Raw genomic sequence first — 22,453 nt, forward strand, 5'->3', positions numbered from 1 at the left:
GAGTTCCAAACACACATCAGTAACTAAATCAATGGGGCAGTATCGGATTTCCACCAGGAAAAGATCAATCCACCCTGATGCCCTGACACCCTCTCTGAACACTGTGAGCCCTTCCCTCCTTCTCAGATGCTACCTGTGCAGCTTCTCCTCAGATCATTGTGTAACCATCACTGCCATCCTGTTCCACACATTGTCATCACCCTACACCCAGTCAGCAACCACTCCCCATTCCTTCTTCCCTCCAGCACCTGCTAACCACGAGTGTGCTTTCCGTCTCTACGGATTTGCCTATTCTTGCTGAAAACATTCCAATCTGCCTATGATCTGTGAGCTCCTCACTTCGAGACTTCCTGCCTTTCCAGGCAGAACCAAAGGACACCATGTCAAAAGCAATGATAGGCATTTGCAGTGTGTCGGTGATCCACGAACGGAAAATCACAGAAGCAGGATAGAAATCCAGCTGCACACAAGACCTCAGGTCAACGAATCTTGCCAAGCAGTTGAGCTGTTTCTTTCTACTCACCTAGGACAGTCAGACAGAAGTATGCAAAAGGACTGGGGCTGATTCTTTTCTGAAATGTCCAAAAACAGCAAGAGGACTTGAGCCCTAGCATTAAAGAGTTCAACATGTCTAGGTCCAAGACCACTGTTGTGTTGGAAGGATGTAAAACCCTGCTGCATAGAATAGAATGTTTGGAGGGAGGAACGTGAGAAACATGAGGAACCGAATATTCCCCATCTACCCTCTAGAATAAGGAAATCTTATCATTTGCCTCCTACCCTCTAGAGTAAAGAAATCTTATCATTCACCATCAACCCTCTAGAGTAAAGAAATCTTGTCATTCACCATCTACCTTCTAGAGTAAAGAAATCTTATCGTTCACCACCTGCCCTCTAGAATAAACAAATCTTACCATTCGCCACCTACCCTCCAGAAGAAAACTTATCATTCGCCACCTACTCTCTAGAATAAACAAATATTATCATTCACCATCTACCCTCTAGAATAAAGAAATCTTATCATTCGCCATCTACCCTCTAAAGAAATCTTATCATTCACCATCTACCCTCTAGAATAAAGAAATCTTATCGACCGGGCGCGGTGGCTCAAGCCTGTAATCCCAGCACTTTGGGAGGCCGAGACGGGCGGATCACAAGGTCAGGAGATCGAGACCATCCTGGCTAACACGGTGAAACCCCGTCTCTACTAAAAAAATACAAAAAACTAGCCGGGCGAGGTGGTGGGCGCCTGTAGTCCCAGCTACTCGGGAGGCTGAGGCAGGAGAATGGCGTAAACCCGGGAGGCAGAGCTTGCAGTGAGCTGAGCTGGGCGACAGAACGAGACTCTGTCTCAAAAAAAAAAAAAAAAAAAAAAGAAATCTTATCATTTGCCATCTACCCTCTAGAATAAAGAAATGTTATTATTTGCCATGTTATCATTTGCCATCTACCCTCTAGAGTAAAGAAATCTTATCATTCTCCATCTACCCTCTAGACTAAAGAAATCTCATCATTCACCATCTACCCTCTAGAATAAAGAAATCTTATTAAGGACATTTTCAAAGTTATGTTCATATCCATAACAATATGAATGGTTACAATATTAGGTTTTATCTATACAGCATCTTCCAAGTTCTAGTTTGGTTGTGCCAGGCCAAACATTTGAGCCAGATTTCGGCAAGATCAAGCAGGAGACTCTAGCGTCTGTCGCTGATTACCTTCCCGCCATACCAGGCCGCCAGCCTTTTCCATGGACCCCTGCGTGTGCCTCCTGACTCTCGGGTACGAATCCTGTGAACACACTGACCTCTGCTGAGCCCAGCCTATATTTTTTAATTTACTCCTATTTTTCAGTTTCTCATAATAGGTCAAGATTTGCATTTTGGCTGGGCGCAGTGGCTCACGCCTGTAATCCCAGCACTTTGGGAGGCTGAGGCAGGTGGATCACCTGAGGTCAGGAGTTCAAGACCAGCCTGGCCAACATGGCAAAACCCCATCTCTACTAAAAATACAAAAATTAGCCGGGTGTGGCGGTGCGTGCTTGTAGTGCCAGCTACTCAGGAGGCTGAGGCAGGAGAATCGCTTGAACCTGGGAAGCAGAGGTAGCGGTCAGCCGGGATTGCTCCACTGCACTCCAGCCTGGGGGACAGAGTGACACTCTGTCTCAGAAATGATTCGCATTTCATGCTTAAATGCATGCACTCTGGTGACTTAATTGCTTCCTCCCTAATGACCCCTAATGGCACCAGACACAAATGCTCTGTCAGTTTCAATTTTCTCTTTAACGTAGGTGCTTCTCCTTCCGACGAGCTTTCATTTCCCATTTTCTGCACATGACTGTGATAACCGGGGTGTTGATGAAATATTATGAGAAGCATCTCTCAAAGGCAGGAACAAATGGGCACTCCTGAGTGGAAACGTCAGTCGCAGGCCTTGATGGTGGGCACCAGCATCCCCTCACGCCCCCACCTCTCCTGTCTTCACCTGCTGTGGAAATTACCCATGGCTGAGCCCCGTACAGCAATGACCCAGCTCCCCTGTGAGGAATGGAGTTCACGACAGGCTCCAAATGAGGAAACTGAGGCTCAGAGATGGGAGGTTATTGCCCAAGGTCATACAGGCAAGGGATAACACATGAATATTTAAACAAAGACGAGATTTCCCCTCAAATCAGAGTGCTAACCCTATGTATTGTCCCAAAACCTTGAACGCAGGAGCGCAAGATGGGAACAGGAGTGTTTGAAAGAAATGGGGGGGCACCAAGAAGGCAGAGTCAGGCCAATGTTGTTTCCAGGGAGACGGGATGGATGACTGTTGCGATGAGTAAACAAGAAGTTCGTGAAGGGAACTTTTTGCATAAAGAAAACCCATACTCCAGTTCTGGGGAAAGGCTCATGATTCCTTCCCTTGTGTCCCTGTATTTCCCCTTTCTGCTCATTGCCACAGTGAAACTCAACTGGAACTGCACAGCCAGATGTGAGAGGAGTATCTGCCGATCTGAGTCTGCCCTGCAGCCTGACTCTGCATCTTCCCTGAAGCTGCCCCAGGACTGGTGAGAAGACTGGCCGTGGTAGGTTCCCCACAAGCGTGTGTTTACGGGTGAGCTGAAGGAGAGAGTGAGACCCCATGGAGAGGCTCTGAGAGGAAGGAAGAACCCTCCGTTGCCTTCACCTGGAAGGGACCAACTCAGGAAGACACCATGTCCATGTGCAGCTACGTCCTGGCCCTCAATGAGATGAGGACAGGTCAGGCAGGCAGTGAAAGGAGATCAGGAGACATGCCTTGTGTGTCTGAAATATCAGCAGAAAGCCTGGTGCCTGTCTCAAAGGATGGTTCAATATATGTGACTCACGACATAAACTAAGAACAAAAACCATATGATCATCTCAATAGAGGCAGATAAAGCCTTCAAGAAAGTCCAAGCCCTGGGAAAACAAAAGCCAGGCTCGTGGCGGGGTCCGGGACAGTTCACCACCCGTGGAAATGCTGGTGGGAAAATCCTGTAAGTGGGAGAACACTGCTGCTATGTGCCCAGGCCCTGTGTGTCTCTGTCCTGTGGGCACCATGGTCTTATCCACCCGCACGGCCGAGGCCAGTAGGAGGAGACGCCATGATTCTCATGCCCATGGCCATGGCCCACTTCACTGAAATTTGATGAGGGGAATGGGAGATTCTAGCATGAGAGGAACCCTGCCCCACAGGTAGGCCCTGGTCCAGTTGGAGACCCCAGGGGCTAGGGAGGATCCCATTCCCATTTTCCTGAGAAAATGTTTTCGCTTCTCCCCATTCAATTTGATATTGACTGTGGGTTTGTCATGCCGGGGCTCTTATTATTTTGAGGTATGTTTCTTTCATGCCTGGTCTGTTGAGGGATTTTATCATGAAGGGATGTTGGACTTTCTTGAATGCTTTATCTGCATCTATTGAGATGATCATATGCTTTTTGTTCTTAGTTTATGTCGTGAGTCATCTTTGTTGACTTGCATATATTGAGCCATCCTTTCATCCCTGGAATCAAGCCAACTTGAGCATGATGTATTATGTTTTTGATACACTGCTAGATTCCGTTTGCTAGTATTTTCTTGAGGATTTTTGCATCTGTGTTCCTCAGGTTTCTTGGCCTATTATTTTTCTGTTGGATCCTTGTGTGATTTTGCTATCCGGATGATACTGATTTTGTAGAATGAACTAGCAAAGAATTCCACAAGCTTGATTTTTTGAAATACTTTCAGTATGATTGGCACCAGCTCTTCTTTGTACATATGGTAAAGTTCAACCGTGAATCCATCTGTTCCTGGGTGTTTTTGCTGGAAGAATTTTTTTTTTTTTTTTTTTTTTGAGACGGAGTCTCGCTCTGTCGCCGGGCTGGAGTGCAGTGGCCAGATCTCAGCTCACTGCAAGCTCCGCCTCCCGGGTTTACGCCATTCTCCTGCCTCAGCCTCCCGAGTAGCTGGGACTACAGGCGCCCGCCACCTCGCCGGCTAGTTTTTGTATTTTTAGTAGAGACGGGGTTTCACCGTGTTAGCCAGGATGGTCTCGATCTCCTGACCTCGTGATCCGCCCGTCTCGGCCTCCCAAAGTGCTGGGATGACAGGCTTGAGCCACCGTGCCCGGCCTGGAAGACTTTTTAGTACTGATCCTTTTTCATTGGTCGTTACTGGTCTGTTTAGGGTTTCTATTTTTTGCCTGTGCGATCTTGGGAAGCTGTATGTGTCTAGGAATTCACCCATTTCTCTAGGTTTTCTAGTTTATGTGCATAAAGCTGTTCCTAGTAGTCTCTGATGATCGTTTGTATTTCTGTGGTGTTGGATGTACTGTCAACTTGATCATTTCTGACTGTACTTATTTAAATCTCCTGTTTTTGGTTAGTGTAGTCAGCCATCTCTCAATTTTATTTATACTTTCAAAAAACCAACATTCTCTTTCACTGATTCTTTGTAATGTTTTTGTCTCCGTCTCATTCTTTATCTGTCCTTTCTGAGTTTCTGTTGTTTTCAGCGTCCATCGCTAGAGAGCTAGTGCGATCCTTTGGTGGCGCCACAATATTCAGATTTTTCACGGCGTCAGAATCATTGCACGGATTCCTTCTCATCTGGAGAGGCTGCCACTTACTCTCTTTGAATTTATTTTCATTTGGATGGGATTTCTTTTGCGCATTTTCCCTCCAGCCCCGTGGGGAGCGTGACTGCAGAGCATGTTGGGAAGGGTCTTTTGGCTTTTTCCCATAGCCTTGGGCGCTTCTGCAGCAGGGTTTGTGTTGGGCTGTTCAGTTCAAATCGCAGGCCGGGAGCTGGTGCTTAAGGGTAAGAGCCACCCTCAGCACAAGCAGGTGCGTATGGACCTGGTGTGTTTCCTGTGAGGTGCTGTCTGTCGTTTCAGGGGAAGGGCTGGACCGTGGAGTGTCTGGAGCCGTGAGCTTCCTGTTCCAACTGGGTGAGGGAACACAGCTGGGCAGAGCTGGAACCCCTGGCCTGCCCACGAATATGCTAATGATGAGTGCAGGCATCAGTCCTGATGGACGTGGCTGGGGCAGCACCTGGTGAAATGCCCTGAGGTCTCTGTGGGGGATGAAGGAGCTCCACCCGCTTCCAGTCCCGTAGGGGACATTGTCTGTTTCCCTATCACACCCCTGCTCCAGGGCTCATGAGTCTCAGTGCAGACACACACTGTTGTCTCTCCCCAGGCCATAGTGTGGCTGGGAGCCGTGGGAAATGCCTGCCTTGCCACTCTCTGCAGGCATGGTTCCAAGGCAGAGCCTGCTCCCTCAGCCCAGTGCAGACCGTGAGCGGCTGTCCGTTGTCCGACGTGGCAGATGCTTCACGTAGGTGGGATATGGGGGGTTCTGTGTCTCTGGATGGGAGAGTGGACGTCAGTTGTGGTGGTGTTACTGGCTGGGTGGGCCCGACCTCAGGCCCTGGGGTGACTGGTCAGGTGCCAGCAGGGTAGGAAAGGGCCAGCAGTTCCCGGATTGCAGGCCCCCAGGTGGCTGGCTAGACAGTGTGTGCGAGTCCTGTAGGGGCTTGACTGGGTTTCAGCTCTTCCAGGCTTCAGATGCTGGCTGTGATAGGGAAGCCTGGGCTGGTCCCCAGGTCACAGGCAGAATTCTCAGGCGGGACAGGCAGAAGGCTCAGGTGTTGGAACCTGTGGGCAGATCACAGGCCTGTGGGGACTGGGCTCTCAGAAAGGCTGGGGGCTACAGCTGAAATGGCCAGGTGGGGGCAGGGCGGCCGTGCTGTGGGCCTGTCACTAGGGAGGGCAGGGCCCCTTGGCTGGGGCACTGGAGACTGGCAGCTGTGGGGCACAGGGCCCGCTCACACTGCCCTCCTGAAGAAGTGGCACTCGGTTTTGCTGTTGGGGACATGCGAAAGTGCCAGGCCTCCCCACCCTCCTTAGGCCTGGGGCAGCCTAGGGGCAGAGGCAGAGGTGGCAGTGACTGCAAAGGGCTTGTCAGGGTCCTCTGAGCATTGGGCTTACAGAGGGCACCAAGCCAGGGCCACGGTGTTCAGGTGGGGGCAGGACGGGTGCACTGGGGCCCTGCAGCTGGCAAGCCCCATTAGCAGGAAGGAAGCCCCATTAGCAGAACACAACAGAGGTGGGGAGCTATGTGGTGCTCAGCTTGGCTGTTCCTGTGCCCCAGCTGTCATATTGATTCTGGGGCCCACAGAGGTGCCTGGCCTCCTCCCTCCCTGCTAAGGCAATGGCAGCTGGACCCAGGCTGCTCAGGGATCAGAAGCCTGTGGGACTCCACGTGGGGTCCAGAGGCACCTCTGCACCATCTCCAGGAACTCCCTGTGTGCCTCTGCAGGCCAAGGGGGGTCAGGGGCTCTCCTGTGACTAGAATTGTAAAGGGCCAAGGCAGGGGTGTGGATCCCAGGGGCCTCACACCCACTCACCCTTTCCCTTTGTTAAGGAGCCTCTCACTCACCCCTTCCCCTTGTTAGGGGGCCTCTCACTCACTCACCCCTTCCCCATGATAGAGAATCTCTCACTCGCTCACCCCTTCCCCGTGTTAGGGAATCTCTCACTCACCCCTTCCCCATGTTACGGAATCTCTCATCACTCACCCCTTCCCCGTGTTAGGGAATCTCTCATCACTCACCCCTTCCTCATGTTAGGATCCTCTCCTGGCTCCCACCTTTTCTCTTCTCTTCTCTCCATGTCCTCATGGTGCTCAGGTGAACCTCAGCGTCTTCTTGGAAGATCCACTTGACCTGTTGGTATTTACTTGCCATTTTGGGTCCTCTTTGTGAGTAGGCAGACTCCAGCCCTTTCCATTCAGCCAACTGGAACTTCAACCCCCAGTCATTTTCTTGTCACTTTTTACTCTTGGGAAATCCAGTCCCAATGTGCTTGTCTTTCATTTGAGAATAATTTTCATTTTCTCCAGTAATTTTAAAATTACTTTGTATCTATTCTAGGTATTGTTTGCTCTATCACAGTTAAGACATTAATGTTATTTATGAGTTTATGCACATTAAACTCATGTTCTTTCTTCATTTCTGTAAAAATGTCAACTTATTTCTTTGCAAGTATTTACTAACATACTCCTTATTTCCCTCCTTCTGAAAGTGTGATCTACAGAGAGATATCTGTTTCCTCTTCTCATTCCATTTATTGTGTGCATTATTGTTTCTATTTTTTTCACTTCTAGTTTTTCTCTGATGAGTAATGAAAGATTTTAATAAATATTCTACACCAATACAATGTTTATTGTTTCAGTTGTGTCTCATTCTTGATGAAATTATTTCTAACTGTGTTAATATAATTTACTATTTTTCACATCACAATAGCTTCCTAATTCATTTCTATAATTGCCTGTTTTTTTCTCTAATGGATTGTTTGATTTTTATTCCTCTGGGGTGGGTTTTTCTCCCACACACATGATCTTCCACACAGGGTTTCTCCCAGGGCTGACTCAGGAATGAAAACTGATGAGGGCATTCCTGTAGCCGCTCCTGCCCTGCGGTGTCCACACTCCCAAGTTTAGAATCAGTTCCGTGTTACGCCCAGCATGGCGAGGTCCGTGTGACCTTCACACTCAAGTGCCAGATATGCCCGGTCCAACAATGATAAAGCAAGTTTGTGTCGTGTGCACCCGGGAAGGTGGCTCAGTGTTGAGTGTGGCCTGTGTCACTGAGTTATCCCAGGGTCTGTCCACAAACACAAAAGACAGAAAGCCACAGTCTCTAAGGTCCCACAGTTTCCTCCACTTTTTTCCTTGTTCTGAGAGAGAGAGAAAGTGCCATGACTGCTCTGTGGGTTGGACAGATGCCTGTTTCCACTTGAAGGCTGGAACCCAAGCGGAGGTCTTGAGCATCCCCAAGTACTGATAAAGCACTTTAGATTGTTTCTAGAAAACAATGAAAAATTAACCCGTTTGCTAAAAATATAGAAACAAGCCCTCCCCTCAACCAAATTCCTGAAACTCTCAGGTTAAACTTCGTAACCCAGTGCCTTCACTCCACACACCCAATAGGAAAGTCACAGGTGCAAGGATGAGATGACTTTGGTCAAACTCAGACCCCACAGGGCCAGAAAGGCCTGAAGGAGAGGAAGCTCATGCTTCCAGGTCTCAGATAAGAACTGTTTCGGCCGGGCGCGGTGGCTCAAGCCTGTAATCCAGCACTTTGGAGGGCCGAGGCGGGCGGATCACAAGGTCAGGAGATCGAGACATCCTGGCTAACACGGTGAAAGTCTTACTAAAAGTACAAAAAACTAGACGGGCGATGGCGGGCGCCTGTAGTCCCAGTACTACTCGGGAGGCTGAGGCAGGAGAATGGCGTGAACCGGGAGGCAGTTGCAGTGAGCTATCGGCACTGCACTCCGCCTGGGGGACAGAGCGAGACCCGTCTCAAAAAAAAAAAAAAAAAAAAAAAAAAAAAAAAAAAAAAAAAAGAACTGTTACAGGCTTAAAAAAAAAACCCAAAAGAAACACTTCTATGTCCTTCACTCCTCTCCTGCTTTGACAAGGTTTATCACTAGCTATTCTTTAGGATGTCAGGAATTCAGATAAGATGCTCTCGAGAGAACACTTGCCCAGCAATGGCATCTCCTCCAATGGACTGCCAGCAACTCTGGCTTTGAACCACTGGAACCAGGGAACTCTGTTTCTAGGCAGCTCTGTCAGCCTCTCCCTTGTTGCTGATAAGAACTTCCTTTACCTCTCTATGTACAGAGAGCTCTCTCTACAGTGCTTTTCCTCTACTCTCACATCACAGGAATCATCTACACAGAAGAAGACTTCTAGGACCAGACATGTGGGATTTTTTTTCCCCAGACCCAGTAGCGAAGAGCAGTTCTGTGTCCTCTAAGTCAGCTCTGACGCTGTCTACCCAGACACAGTCCCACATCCCACAGATTAAAGGCTAAGTCCCCAAGACTGTCCCCCACACCATTCCCAAGTGCAGACCTCCAGAACTTCTGATCGACTGGCTTCAAGTTGGGGATCCCATGACCCCCTCTTTGGGCTTGAATAATTTGCTGTAGCAGCTCACAGAACTCAGGGAAACACTGACATTTCCTGGTTGAATACAAAGCACACTGCAGAGGATAAAGATGAAGAAACACATAGCAGGAGGGCATGGGGGAAGGGGCGCGGGGCTTCCATGCCCTCCCTGGGCACCACCTTCCAGGAGCTTCCACATGCTCAGCCATCCAGAACTCATGAAACCCAGTCTTCTTGGGCTTTTATGGAAGCTTCATGATGCCAGCATTTCCTCCCACAAGGAACAGGGTGAGACCGTCTTCTGGGAGGGTCTTAAGATCCACCATCAGAAAGGCAGGGAACATTAGATTCTCGCCTTGAGCAGGCGAAGGAAGGGCAGGAGGAAGTCAGAGGCCTCCCCTGAGGCCCAACACAGCCAACATTCTAACGAAAGCCAGGAACTGTGGGTGAAAACCAGCATATATCCCAACATCACACTTCCCTCTCTGGACGCACTGTGGCTTGCCATGCCATGCACTCCAGATTGTAATCCTTGCTTCTCATTCCCAAATACACTCAAAATCCAGGCGACCCTGGAGCAAGGCAAACTTGAGTTCCTGGGGTCTCTTATATACACACTTTTTTCAACCAAACAGGGATCAAACTATGGCATTTGTGAGAAGCAAGACCTGCGTGCATGGACAGCAAACTTTTCCTATATGCAGGTCAAGCAGAGACAATGTCAGGGCTAGAGCACAAGTAAGTTTTGTTACGTGCAGGGGGTACTGAAACGAATTGCCTGTGTATCCCAAAAAACAACTGTACTGAGAGATAATATTCTCTAGGGTTTTTTGTTTGTTTGTTTGGTTGGTTGGTTAAAGCTTTGTGTAGAACACCCAGTGTCTCCTTGTCCATCTCAGGAACATACTGCTATGTGGAAGCACATCCTTGAGATGCACAAGCAGACACTGGGCAAGGAGACAAAAATGCCTCAGTCTATGGAAGTCCCCCTAATAAATGCTCTATGCACACCCTGGTGTTCAGTGCTTCTTTCTTTGAAATCCCAGCAGCTCTATCACTGGACGGTTGGGTGCACTCCTTTGATGGAACTCCTCTGGGCTGCTTGGGGTCCACTCGAGCCTCACGTGTGGATGGAAGACGCAGCCTCCCACCTTGGTCTGGAGCCCTGAGTCCCTCACCGTTATTACAGATCCCGAGATTCCTCTCCCGGCTCCACTCAGTGGCAGAAACCTCCACCCTAATGAGCCCTTGGTGGTCCCGGGATCCTGTGGCATCTCACCTCTGGCCTCTGTTTTTTCTTGTGGATCCTTCTACACTTGGGACTTCCACGTGTCTTTTTCTGCTCATGACCTTGATGCTCTGGGTATTTCAGAAATGCCTGATGTACATTTCTCCATTAGGGTCAGATGTGACATCTTAAGTGGAGACATCAATCACCTTCATAGACTGTGGAGTCCAACACCAAGATCCTCTCATGGCCCAGACACCTCAGGTCTTACCCTGATCTGGAAATCAGGCAGAAATGAGCCCCTCCCAATGTCGCAGGCACCACCTACCCGACAACCACGGTGACAAGTGGGATTCATGACAACAGCCTGCAAAGGAAGGAGCTGAGGTTCAGAGATTGGACACTACAAACCAAGGTCACATAGGCAGCGGAGGACAACCAGTCATCAAATAAGTATCAACTCCCTCCTCAACTCCTCAAATCAAAGCGCAAACGTAAGTCATTGTTCCCAAAATGTCGACCAGGAATCGAGGTGCAGAGGGACGGCCAAGGACGCAAGAGGCACCGAGGAGGCAGGAAAGACTCAGAGGTTTGTTCCTGGGGGGAGGGGGGGACACTGTAGAAAAAAAAAAAAAAAAAAAAAAAAGGTGGGGGAAGTTGAGAGGGAGCTATTTGGTTGAAAGAAAACCCACAATCCAGTGCCAAGAAAGAAGTCAACTTTTCTTCCTCTATTTCCCTGCATTTCTCTTCTGTCCTCACTGCCACACGCAGCTCAGCCTGGACGGCACAGTGAGATGCAAGATGCATCCCTGCTGACCTGAGTCTGCCTGCAGCACAGACCTGCGTCTTCCCTGAAGCATCTCCAGTGCTGGAGAGACGACTGCCATGGTAAGGACCCCGCAACGCTGAGCCGATGGACGGGCTGAAGGAGGGAGGGAGACCTTGGGGGAGGCTGTGAGAAGGAAGGGGAAGCCTCCGCTACCCTCATCTGGAAGGACAGACACAGGAAGCAGCAGTTCTATTTGCCGCTACATCCCGGCTCTCAGTGAGACGAGGATAAACCAGACAGACAGTGGCTGGGGGTCAGGAAAGACCCCATTTCTGTCTGAAATGTCTGCAGAGGGCCCAGTGCCTGCCCCCACCTCAGCCCTAAAAGAATGAGAGTCAGGATCCTGGGAGGTCACTTCTGCTTCCTGTGTGGCTGCAGATGACAACACCCCAGGAGAAGGACCCAGCCTCTGAGTGGCCACACAACGAGGGAAGGAGGGGACGCCATTTTTCTCTGTGTGTCTCTGTCCTGCCAGCACCAAGGGCTCATCCATCCGCACAGCAGGGCAGTGGGAGGAGACGCTATGACCCCCATCCTCATGCTCCTGGTCTGTCTCGGTGAGATTTGAAGAGGGAGGGGAGACTCTAACCTAGGAGGGGCCTCACCCCACAGCCAAACTCTGGTGCATAAGGAGACCCCAGGGGCTCACAAAGATCCCAGGGAGGGGAGGACCTGCTCAGGCTTCAGGGGCAAATCTCTCACAGGGAACTCTCTTCCAGGGCTGAGTCTGGGCCCCAGGACCCACGTGCAGGCAGGTGAGTCTGTCCCCAGCTGTCCCAGGTCCCTCCTCTTCACTGGGGACAAGGGGCCACCCCCGTGCAGCTGGGGATGGGGAACAGGAGATCTGGGCTGACTGATGGGGACGTCTGGAGGGTCCTGCAGCCAACAGCTGAGATCTGTTGGGTGGGAAATGACTTAGAATCCAATCTCTGATTTCCTTTTAGGAATTCTCCACAAGCCCACACTCTGGGCTGAGCCAGACCGTGTGATCACCCAGGGCAGTCCCGTGACCCTCAGGTGTCAGGGAAACCTTGAAGCCCTGGAGTACCATCTATATAGGGAGAAAAAATCAGCATCCTGGATTCGATTGACACGACCAGAGCTTGTGAAGAAGGGCCAGTTCCCCATCCCATCCATCACCTGGGAAGACGCAGGGCAGTATCGCTGTCAGTATTTGTATTACAGCCACAGTTGGTGGTCAGAGCCCAGTGACCCCCTGGAGCTGGTGGTGACAGGTGAGAGGACACTCAGGGGTCCCAGCCCCAGGCTCTGTCCTCAGGAAGGGGATCGGCTCTCAGGGGCGTCTCCCTCTCACAGCCCAGCCCTGGGGATGATGTGGGAGGTGGGAGCCCATTTACACTGTGCCTCCTTCTCTCCTAGGAGCCTACAGAAAACCCACCCTCTCAGCCCTGCCCAGCCCTGTGGTGACGTCAGGAGGAAGCGTCACCCTCCAGTGTGTCTCATGGATGGCATTTGGCGGCTTCATTTTGTGTAAGGAAGGAGAAGATGAACACTCACGATGCCTGAACTCCCATGCCCATACCCGTGGGTCATCCCGGGCCGTCTTCTCCGTGGGCCCCGTGAGCCCGAGTCGCAGGTGGTTGTACCGGTGCTATGGTTATGTCTCGAGCACTCCCTATGTGTGGTCTTTACCCAGCGATCTCCTGGAGCTTCTGGTCCCAGGTGAGAAATTCACAGCATTGCCTGGAGCTCCCTGAGTCTCCGGGCAGGTGGGGAGGAGCCGCGTCTCAGGGCAGCTCCAGGTGGGATGATGTTGGGACGAGAGGGCTCAGGGCTCCTGGGGCCAGAGACACAGGAAGATCAGCAGTGGTGAGGCCCAGGGGGAGAGGGAGGGTTTGTGGGGAAGCCTGAGGGTTGCTCCTGGAAACCGTGACCACCTTTTCCCAGGTGTTTCTAAGAAGCCATCACTCTCAGTGCAGCCGGGTCTTGTCGTGTCCCCTGGGGAGAAGCTGATCCTCCAGTGTGGCTCTGATGCTGGCTACGACAGATTCGTTCTATACAAGGAGGGAGAAGGTGACTTCCTCCAGCGCCCTGGCCGGCAGCCCCAGGCTGGGCTCTCCCAGGCCAACTTCACCCTGAGCCCTGTGAGCAGCTCCCACGGGGGCCAGTACAGATGCTCTGGTGCACACAACCTCTCCTCCGAGTGGTCGGCCCCCAGCGACCCCCTGGACATCCTGATCGCAGGTGAGGAGACCTGTGGGTTCAGTCAGGGACCCAGGCTCTGCACAGGCCCTGCCGGGGGATCCCAGGTGATGATGGCTGGGATGAGGGGTGGGGGTCCCAAGGGAGTGAGAGACAGAGACAGGAATGGGTGGGGAGGGGGAGACTCAGAGAAAACAGAGACAGAGAGACTGAGGGTCCCAGAGAGAGGCCTGGGAGGTATCAGCTCAGAACAAGGTGGGGCGGTCCCTCACCCATCCGTCTTCTCTGCAGGACAGACCCATGCCAGACCCTCCCTCTCGGTGCAGCCGGGCCCCACGGTGGCCTCAGGAGAGAACGTGACCCTGCTGTGTCAGTCACAGGGATGGATGGACACTTTCTTTCTGACCAAGGAGGGAGCAGCTGATCCCCCCCTGCATCTGAAATCAAAGCGCTGGTCTCATTTGTACCAGGCTGAATTCCGCATGAGTCCTGTGACCTCAGCCCACGCAGGGACCTACAGGTGCTACGCCTCATTCAGCTCCAACCCCTACCTGCTGACTCACCCCAGTGAGCCCCTGGAGCTCCAGGTCTCAGGTGAGGGCCCTGACCCTGTCCTCTCTGAGCTCAAAGGCTCAGCTCAGGTCCTGCCCCAGGAGAGCTCTGAGCTGGGATGGAGTGAGCAGGGATCTGAGCAGGGCTCAGCCGGAGGGGGACTCACCCTCAGAGGGGAGGAGGACAACAGGGCCCTCCCAGGCATGCCCACCCTCAGCGGCACCGCCAGCATCATGAAGAGGAGAGGTGGGTGGAGGGAGGGGCCTGAGGCCACAGGGCCATGTAGAGAAATTTGGTTTGAGGTGGGGACTTCAGGGAAGCTCTGCTCCTCAGCCTCCTCTCTTTCATTTACCCAGGACCCTCCGGGAGTCCCAGCCCCCCACCCACCGGTCCCACCCCCAAACCTGGTGAGTCCCTGAGGCCTCTGGGCTCGGAGGGAGCACGGCCTCCCCCACGTTTCCCGGAGTCCCATTCCCCTCGGGGACTCAAGCTCGGCCTTCCATCTTGGGAGCTGGGCAGAGCCAGAGGAGGGGCCACAGGCTCCCAGGGGCTCTGAGGCTGGGCCGGTGAGGGGCAGGGGTGAGGCAGAGGGAAATGTTGGGGCCCTGCCCTGGGGGAGAAGCAGCCGGGCTGACATGGGGAGCAGGGCAGCCCCAGCCCTCACCTTCCCATCCTGACCCAGCAGGCCCTGAGGACCAGCCCCTCAACCCCACGGGGTCGGACCCCAGAGTGGTGAGTGGGGGCTCTGAGAGGAAGGTGGGCAGGGTCCTGGGGAGGCAGGGGTGGCTTCCGTCCTAGGTTCAGGCTCCTCTGGAGGTGGTGACGTGGACAGGCCCCTCCCATGCCTGGGCCTCAGTTTCTCCAAATGTAAAGGAGAGAGGCCTGCGGGTGGGAACATTCCTTTCTGCTCTGACTCCCAGCTGTGACCTCCTGGGAGAGGAGGCCTCCCAGGGAAGCCTCCCAGGACCCATTCCGCAGGGGCCTGTCCTGTCCCACCTGCAGCAGTGACGGTGACCTGGGGCAGGGGAGGGGAGCAGGGCCGTGGTTCAGGACGGTCAGGCTCTTTCCCTGCATCTCTGGGGCTCAGCTCTGGTGCAGGGAACAAGGGCTGTGGGTCAGACTCCCGGGTTCCCTTCCCAGCTCTGCCGCTTCCTGGCTGGGGGTCCTGGGGCAGGCGATTCCCCTCTCTGAGCCTCAGTTTTCCATCTGTAAGGTGGGTGGGTTGTGTTTCCATTCCGTGCTGTACGACTGTTGTGGGGGTTGGAGGTGGCGAACAGAAGGTCCAGCAGTCACCTGCACACAGTAGGTGCTCATTTCAATGACATCACCCCCATTTCTGATGTCATCATGCTCAAGGTCTGGGAAGGCACCTGGGGGTTGTGACCGGCGTCTTGGTGGCCTTCGTCCTGCTGCTCTTCCTCCTCCTCCTCCTCTTCCTCGTCCTCCGACATCGACGTCAGGGCAAACGCTGGACATCGGGTGAGTAGGGAAGGGGAGACCCTGTGGGCCAACTGAGGGTGGGCTCAGAGCACCAGCCAAAGGGAATCCAAACCACTGGGCAAATGCAGCTTTGAGGAACTGTTCCAGCATTTCTCACCAGGCGAGTGGAGAAAGCACTTAATGTCAGTCCCATCTACAAATGTAAAGTGTCCTTCGGGTTCTGTCCATCTCATGGGGCATTTGGAACACGGAGGCAGGAGTGTTTTCAGGTTTCCTTCCTTACCTTCGAGCTGTGTGTGGGGGGCAGGGGGCTCCGATGTTCCCAGGGCTGAGGCTCTGTCCTTCTTCCCCCAGCCCAGAGAAAGGCTGATTTCCAACATCCTGCAGGGGCTGTGGAGCCAGAGCCCAGAGACAGAGGCCTTCACAGGAGGTAATTCTGCCCGAAGACCTGAGACTCCCACCGGGCCCTGGTCCATACACTGCCCCTAAAGCTCCCGTTCCTCCTCCAGGTCCAGTCCAGCTGCCAACACCCAGGAAGAAAACCTCTGTGAGTGACAGGAAAAGGTGACCAGCCAGGCCAGGAGGAGATGGGGGAGGTGACCAGCCAGGAGGAGATGGGGGAGGCGACCAGCCAGGAGGAGATGGGGGAGGTGACCAGCCAGGAGGGAGATGGGGGAGGCGACCAGCCAGGAGGGAGATGGGGGCCCCAAAGTTTCTGTGGCAAAGGAGAAAGGGACACAGGCTGGAAAGGGTCTGGGGCTCAGGGTGAGATGATCTCACTCCACACTGTGGGACCTCAGGGACATTGCAGCCCCTCCCTGCATCTCAGTGGCCCCGTCTGGAGCTGGGCAGGGGCCGGCAGGACTGACAGGTCTCAGGGGTCCTTCCCAGGAGACGAACCCCTTGCTCTGGCCCAGCAGATGCTGCCGTGAAGGACACACAGCCTGAGGACGGGGCGGAGCTGGACAGTCGGGTGAGATCCCGCCCCTGTCCCAGGCACCAAAGGCCTCCTGGTGCCAGATCTAATCCTGCAGGACTTCTCTGTCCTCTTCCCCCGGTTCTCAGCATCATCACGGTGGACCCCTCCTCTTCCAGCGCGCTGCCTCCCGCCTGCTGTGACCTCACTCTCTCCTGCTGTCCTGGGATCTTGTGGGCCTCCTCCCGGGTCCCCTTCCCACTCCTCCTCCTCTGTTTGGCCGTCTGGTTGTCAGAGCGCTCCCCAGGCCTCAGGAGGATGAGGAATAAATGAACCACCCCGGTCCCCTGGGCTCCCCTTCATTCATTCATCCAGCGAGTGTTCCCAGGGAGCTCACTGTGGATCGGGCTCCCTGTGGGAGCTGCAGACACAGCAGGGAGCAAAGCTGCCCCCGCCTCCTGAGCTCACCTCCTGGTGGGAGACAAAATGCAAATAAATGCACCGTGTGCAGCAGTGCAACGTGCTGTAAGAAACATAAACCAGGGAAAGGGCAGACAGTGTGGGGCAGTGGGGCCCGTCTGAATGTAAGGGGAGGGCTGTCTGCTCAGCTGTCATCTGAGAAGCCTGGACGGAGGGAGCCACAGGATCCTCTCATGGACGAGCCCCTGCAGGCAGAGGAAACAGCCTTGCAAAGGCCCCGAGGCAGCAGCAAGCTCTTGCAGGAAGGCGGGCGTGAGGCTGCAGCCAAATGGGCAAGGTCAGAGTGAGGAGGAGAGGCCAGAACCGCAGGGAGGGAGAGGCCAGACCCTCCACAGCCTTAGGGCGTCCCTGAGGTTCCACCAGGAAAGGGATGTAGTCGGATCACCCTGGGAACAGTGGGGAAAATTGACTCCAGGGGGTCAGGGGGACTCAAGGACACCCCCCCACCAGTGTCTTTCTCCAGCAGAGCCCACACGATGAAGACCCCCAGGCAGTGACATATGCCCAGGTGAAACACTCCAGACCTAGGAGAGAAATGGCCTCTCCTCCCTCCCCACTGTCCGCGGAGTTCCTGGATACAAAGGACACACAGGCGGAAGAGGACAGGCAGATGGACACTGAGGTGAGTCCTTTCCTCTCCAGGCCCCCAGGCCTCCCCCACCCCCACCACGTTCCTTCCCTCTCACTCTCCCCCACTGCAGGCTGCTGCATCTGAAGACCCCCAGGATGTGACCTACGCCCAGCTGCAGAGCTTGACCCTCAGACGGGAGGCAGCTGAGCCTCCTCCATCCCAGGAAGGGGAACCTCCAGCTGAGTCCAGCGTCTACGCCACCCTGGCCATCCACTAACCTGGAGGGGACCCAGACCCCACACTCAGCAGAAGGAGACTCGGGACTGCTGAAGGCACAGGAGCTGCCCCCAGTGGACACCAATGAACCCCAGTCAGCCTGGACCTCTGGGAACTTTGGGAATCGCTTGATTCTGCAGTCTAAATAACTAATATCCCTACATTTTTTTAATTAAAGCAACAGACTTCTCAATAATCAATGAGTGAACTGAGAAAACTAAAATCAGAAGTAAGAATGTGCTTGAAACTGAATCACAATATAAATATTACACACCATACAATGAAATGGAAAAACTGCAAACCACACACACACAAAAACACTAGGAAATGAATGACGTTGGCTTTCGTATCAGGAATTTAGAAAGGGAATAACAAATTATCCCAAATGAAGGTGTGAGAAAGGGAATAATAAGAAAAAGCAGAGTTGCTCATGAGGAAAAACCAAAACTTGAAAATTCAACAAAGCCAGTGAAGCTCATTCTTGAAAATATTAATTACACTCATAAATCCTAACTACATTGAGCAAGAAAAAGAAAGGGCAGGCATGCATTTCCATGTGGGCGTGAAGAAGCAGACAGCCCGGCAGACCCTACACACATTTTCAAAAACTAACCTCAGAACAGGCGGCAAACCTATGCCAATATACTAGAAAATGCAGATTAAATGGATGAAATATTCAAAACTGGAGTTTACTTAATGAACGTAAGAGTAATCAGAGAATCTGACTCATTTTAGATGTGTATGTGTATGTGTGTGTGTGTGAAATACACTGACTAATAAAAATGTTCCCATGGTATAAACTCCAGTTCACGAAGCTTCATTGGTGATTTTTTTACAAATATTGACACACTAATGAAATGCACAAACACACCCAGAGCATCACAAATGTTTCTTGAGAATAGAAAAAGAGGCAACGTGCCTGGGTGCGGTGGCGCACGCCTGAAATCTCAACACATAGGGAGGCAGAGGCGGCAGATTCCTTGAGGCCGGGAGTTCAAGACCAGCCTGGCCAACATGGTAAAACCCCATCTCTTACTAAAAATACAAAAATTAGCCAGACATGGTGGCGCACGCTGCAATCCCAGCTACTGGGGAGGCAGAGGCAGGAGAATCATTTGATCCAGGAGATGGAGTTTGCAGTGAGCTCAGATCCCACCCCTGCACTCCAGCCTGGTCCACAGAGCCAGACTCTGTCTCAAAAAATTAAAAAAGAAAAAAAGTCGTCACATATAAAATGGAATTTTCCATTCTATAAAAGGCACGTTTTAAACTCTACACTTTTTTTGTTTCAAAATAATATTTTTTATTTTATTTTAATGTTTTACTTTATTTTATTTGGCAATTTAAAAGTCTACATATGTAGGGTATACAACATGATATTTTAGTATCTATGAATACCCTGTGAAATCAGTAGGTCAAGCTAATTAATATATCTGTAACATCACGTAGCTGTCTTTTTGTTAAGAGAATATTTAAAATCTACTTTTTTTTTTTTTTTTGAGACGAAGTTTCACTCTTGTTGCCCAGGCTGGAGTGCAGTGGTGCAATCTCAGCTCACCGCAACCTCCACCTCCCAGGTTCAAGCGATTCTCCTGCCCCAGCCTCCCGAGTAGCTGGAATTACAGGCATGCACCATCACACCCGGCTCATTTTGTATTTTTAGTAGAGACGGGGTTTGTCCATGTTGGTCAGGCTGGTCTTGAACTCCTGACCTTGTGATTCACTCACTTTGGCCTCCCAGGGTGCTAGGATTATAGGTGTGAGCGACTGCGCTCGGCCCTAAAATCTACTTTCTTACCAATGTTCGCATATACAATCCATTGTGAGCAACTGTAGTCACCGTATGGTACAACAGATCTGCTAAACTCACTCCTCCTGTCTAACTGAAACGTGGTATCCTTCGATGCAGCTCTCTGATTCCACTCCCACCCCCTCAGCTCCCAGGAACTACCTTCCACTCTACTTCCATGAGTTGAACTGGGACAATCCACACATAAGTGAGATCAGGCGGCAGGTGTCTTCCTGTGCCTTCTCTTCTCCACGTAGCGTGATGTTCTTGAGGCTCATCCTTGTCACAAATGAAACAACTTCCTTTTCCGAGAAAGCTGAGCAGTTTTTCACTGTGGACACACTGAGCACTTCCTTTTCTGTATCCGTTCGCCTGCTGATGGACACTTGGGCGGGTTCCATGTCTTGGTTATGGTGACTAAAGCTGTCATGAATCTGGGAGGGCGGGCTTCTCTTCAACATCCTGATGTCATTTCCTTTAGATACGCACCCAGCAGTGAAATTGTTGCAACATAGGGCAGTTCTGATCGTTAACTTCTGAAAAACGTCTATGGTATTTCCGCCGTCATTGTACTCATTTACATTACGACTAGCAGAGTGCAGGGCTCCATTTTTTCCACATTCTCGCCAACACTTGTTACTCTACTTTTTTTTTTTTTTTTTTTGAGATGGACCCATGCTCTGTCGCCCAGGCTGGAGTGCAGTGGCGTGATCTCGGCTCACTGCAACCTCTGCCTCCAGGGTTCAGGCAATTCTCCTGTCTCAGCCTCCCGAGTAGCTGGGACTACAGGCCCCTATCACTTCGCCAGGCTAATTTTTTTTTTTTTTTTGGAGAGATGGAGATCTCACTATGTTGCCCAGGCTGGTCTCAAACTCCTGAGTTCAAGCAATCCACCTGCCTCAGCCTTCCAAAGTGCTGGGATTACAGGCATGAGCCACTGGGCCCAACCTCTTTGGGCCTTTTTAAACATATCTAGTATTTAAAACATCTATGCAAGCTGGGTGTAGTGGCTCACACCTGTAATCACAGCACTTTGGAAAGCTGAGGTGGGTAGATTGCTTGAGCCCAGGAGTTTGAGAGGACTTGGGCAATGTGGTGAGACCCCATCTCTACAAAAAAAAAACAAAAAATTAAAAATGCAAATAAGCCAGGTTTGGTGGTGTGCACCTGTAGTCTCAGCTACTCAAGACGCTGAGGCAGGAGGATCACTTGACCCTATGAGGTCAAGGCTGCAGTGACCTGGGATCACACCACTGCACTCCAGCCTGGACGACAGAGCGAGACCTTGTCTCAAAAAAAAAATATATATATATATGTGTGTGTGTGTGTGTATGTGTGTGTATGTGTGTGTGTATATATATGTGTGTGTGTGTGTGTATATATATATATGTGTGTGTGTGTGTGTATATATATGTGTGTGTATATACATATGTGTGTGTGTATATATGTGTGTGTGTGTGTGTATATATATGTGTGTGTGTATGTGTGTATATATATGTGTGTGTGTGTGTATATATATGTGTGCGTGTATGTCTGTGTATATGTGTGTGTGTGTATGTGTGTATATATATATACACACACACATATGAGTGTGTTTTCAAGTCTCCTTCTTTCCCCTAAAGTCGCACGTACAGGGTGCGTCGTTCTAAGGTTCCCAGGGCTGAGACTCTGTCCTTCTTCCCCCAGCCCAGAGAGAGACTGATTTCCAACATCCTGCAGGGGCTGTGGAGCCAGAGCCCAAGAGCAGGGGCCCGCCTAGGAGGTAATTCTGCCCAAAGACCCCAGACTCCCACACTCCCCCCCACCACACTCTCTGTCCTCTCCCAGGTCCAGCCCAGCTGCTGACATCCAGGAAGAAAACCTCAGTGAGTGAGAGGAAGAGGGGGTGCACCTGGGGTGCAGATGGGGGCCCTGCAGTTTCAGTAGTAACAGGAAGGGGCTGGGAAGGGTCTGGGGCTCAGGCGAACAGACACTGCCGAGAAGGACCCACAGCCCAGGACGGGGTGGAGCTGGACAGTCAGTGTGAGAAACACTCACCCCTGAAAACGCAAAGAATGCACTCAGGCACCGGCAACAGCGAAAGCGACACCGCACGATCTCGGCTCACTGCAAGCTCCACCTCCCAGGTTCCCGCCATTCTCCTGCCTCAGTCTCCCGAGTAGCTGGGACTACAGGCGCCCACCACCACGCCCGGCTAATTTTTGTATTTTAGTAGAGACGGGGTTTCACCGTGTTAGCCAGGATGGTCTCGATCTCCTGACCTCGTGATCCTCCCGCCTCGGCCTCCCAAAGTGCTGGGATTACAGGCGTGAGCCACCGCGCCCGGCCTGAAAGTGAGACTTTTAATAGGGTCTTGCAAGATTGGGCCTCGGCTAGGCAGGCACACCTGGGGCAGTCACAGCAGGTAATTTATCTCCTAGCACGCAAGTCCCTCCCCTACTTCCTCACTGGTCCAGTACTATGAGGTTACAATCTTCCCAGTCTTCCCCTGAGTTTCACTATCCCCCTTATAAGGTAATACCTCATCCCTTCCCCGCTTAACTTGTAATTTCCCAGTAACGAAGCTTTTTTCCCTTTTATGGGCTGATCCCCGCTCTACATTCTGTTCATTTACTGTGATTTGCTGGGAGCATGAGCCCTGCGGTTTGTTAAATCCGCAGACTGGCTGCCAGTGCTAAGAAGGTCCATTCTTTGAAAATGGACCATTTAAAATGTGTTCTCACGAATTCCCTCTTCCTTTTTATTTACTTCCTTTGGTCTCATC

The 22,453-nt window shown here is 51.9% G+C and overlaps 1 protein-coding gene across 1 annotated transcript in view; it reads left to right on the forward strand.

Annotated features, from left to right (window-relative positions):
* Positions 1-11,644: 11,644 nt before the first annotated feature.
* The window catches only part of LOC117091354, a 161,063-nt gene continuing 150,254 nt past the window's right edge, over positions 11,645-22,453 (forward strand). Inside the window, 3 exon segments of the mRNA XM_033223593.1 lie at positions 11,645-11,811; positions 11,897-12,059; positions 12,222-12,257. Coding sequence (XP_033079484.1) covers positions 11,784-11,811; positions 11,897-12,059; positions 12,222-12,257 — 227 coding nt within the window. The 5' untranslated portion in view covers positions 11,645-11,783.

Source organism: Trachypithecus francoisi, unplaced genomic scaffold (assembly GCF_009764315.1).
Source record: "Trachypithecus francoisi isolate TF-2019V2 unplaced genomic scaffold, Tfra_2.0 Lachesis_group12, whole genome shotgun sequence".
Taxonomy (NCBI): Eukaryota; Metazoa; Chordata; class Mammalia; order Primates; family Cercopithecidae; genus Trachypithecus; species Trachypithecus francoisi.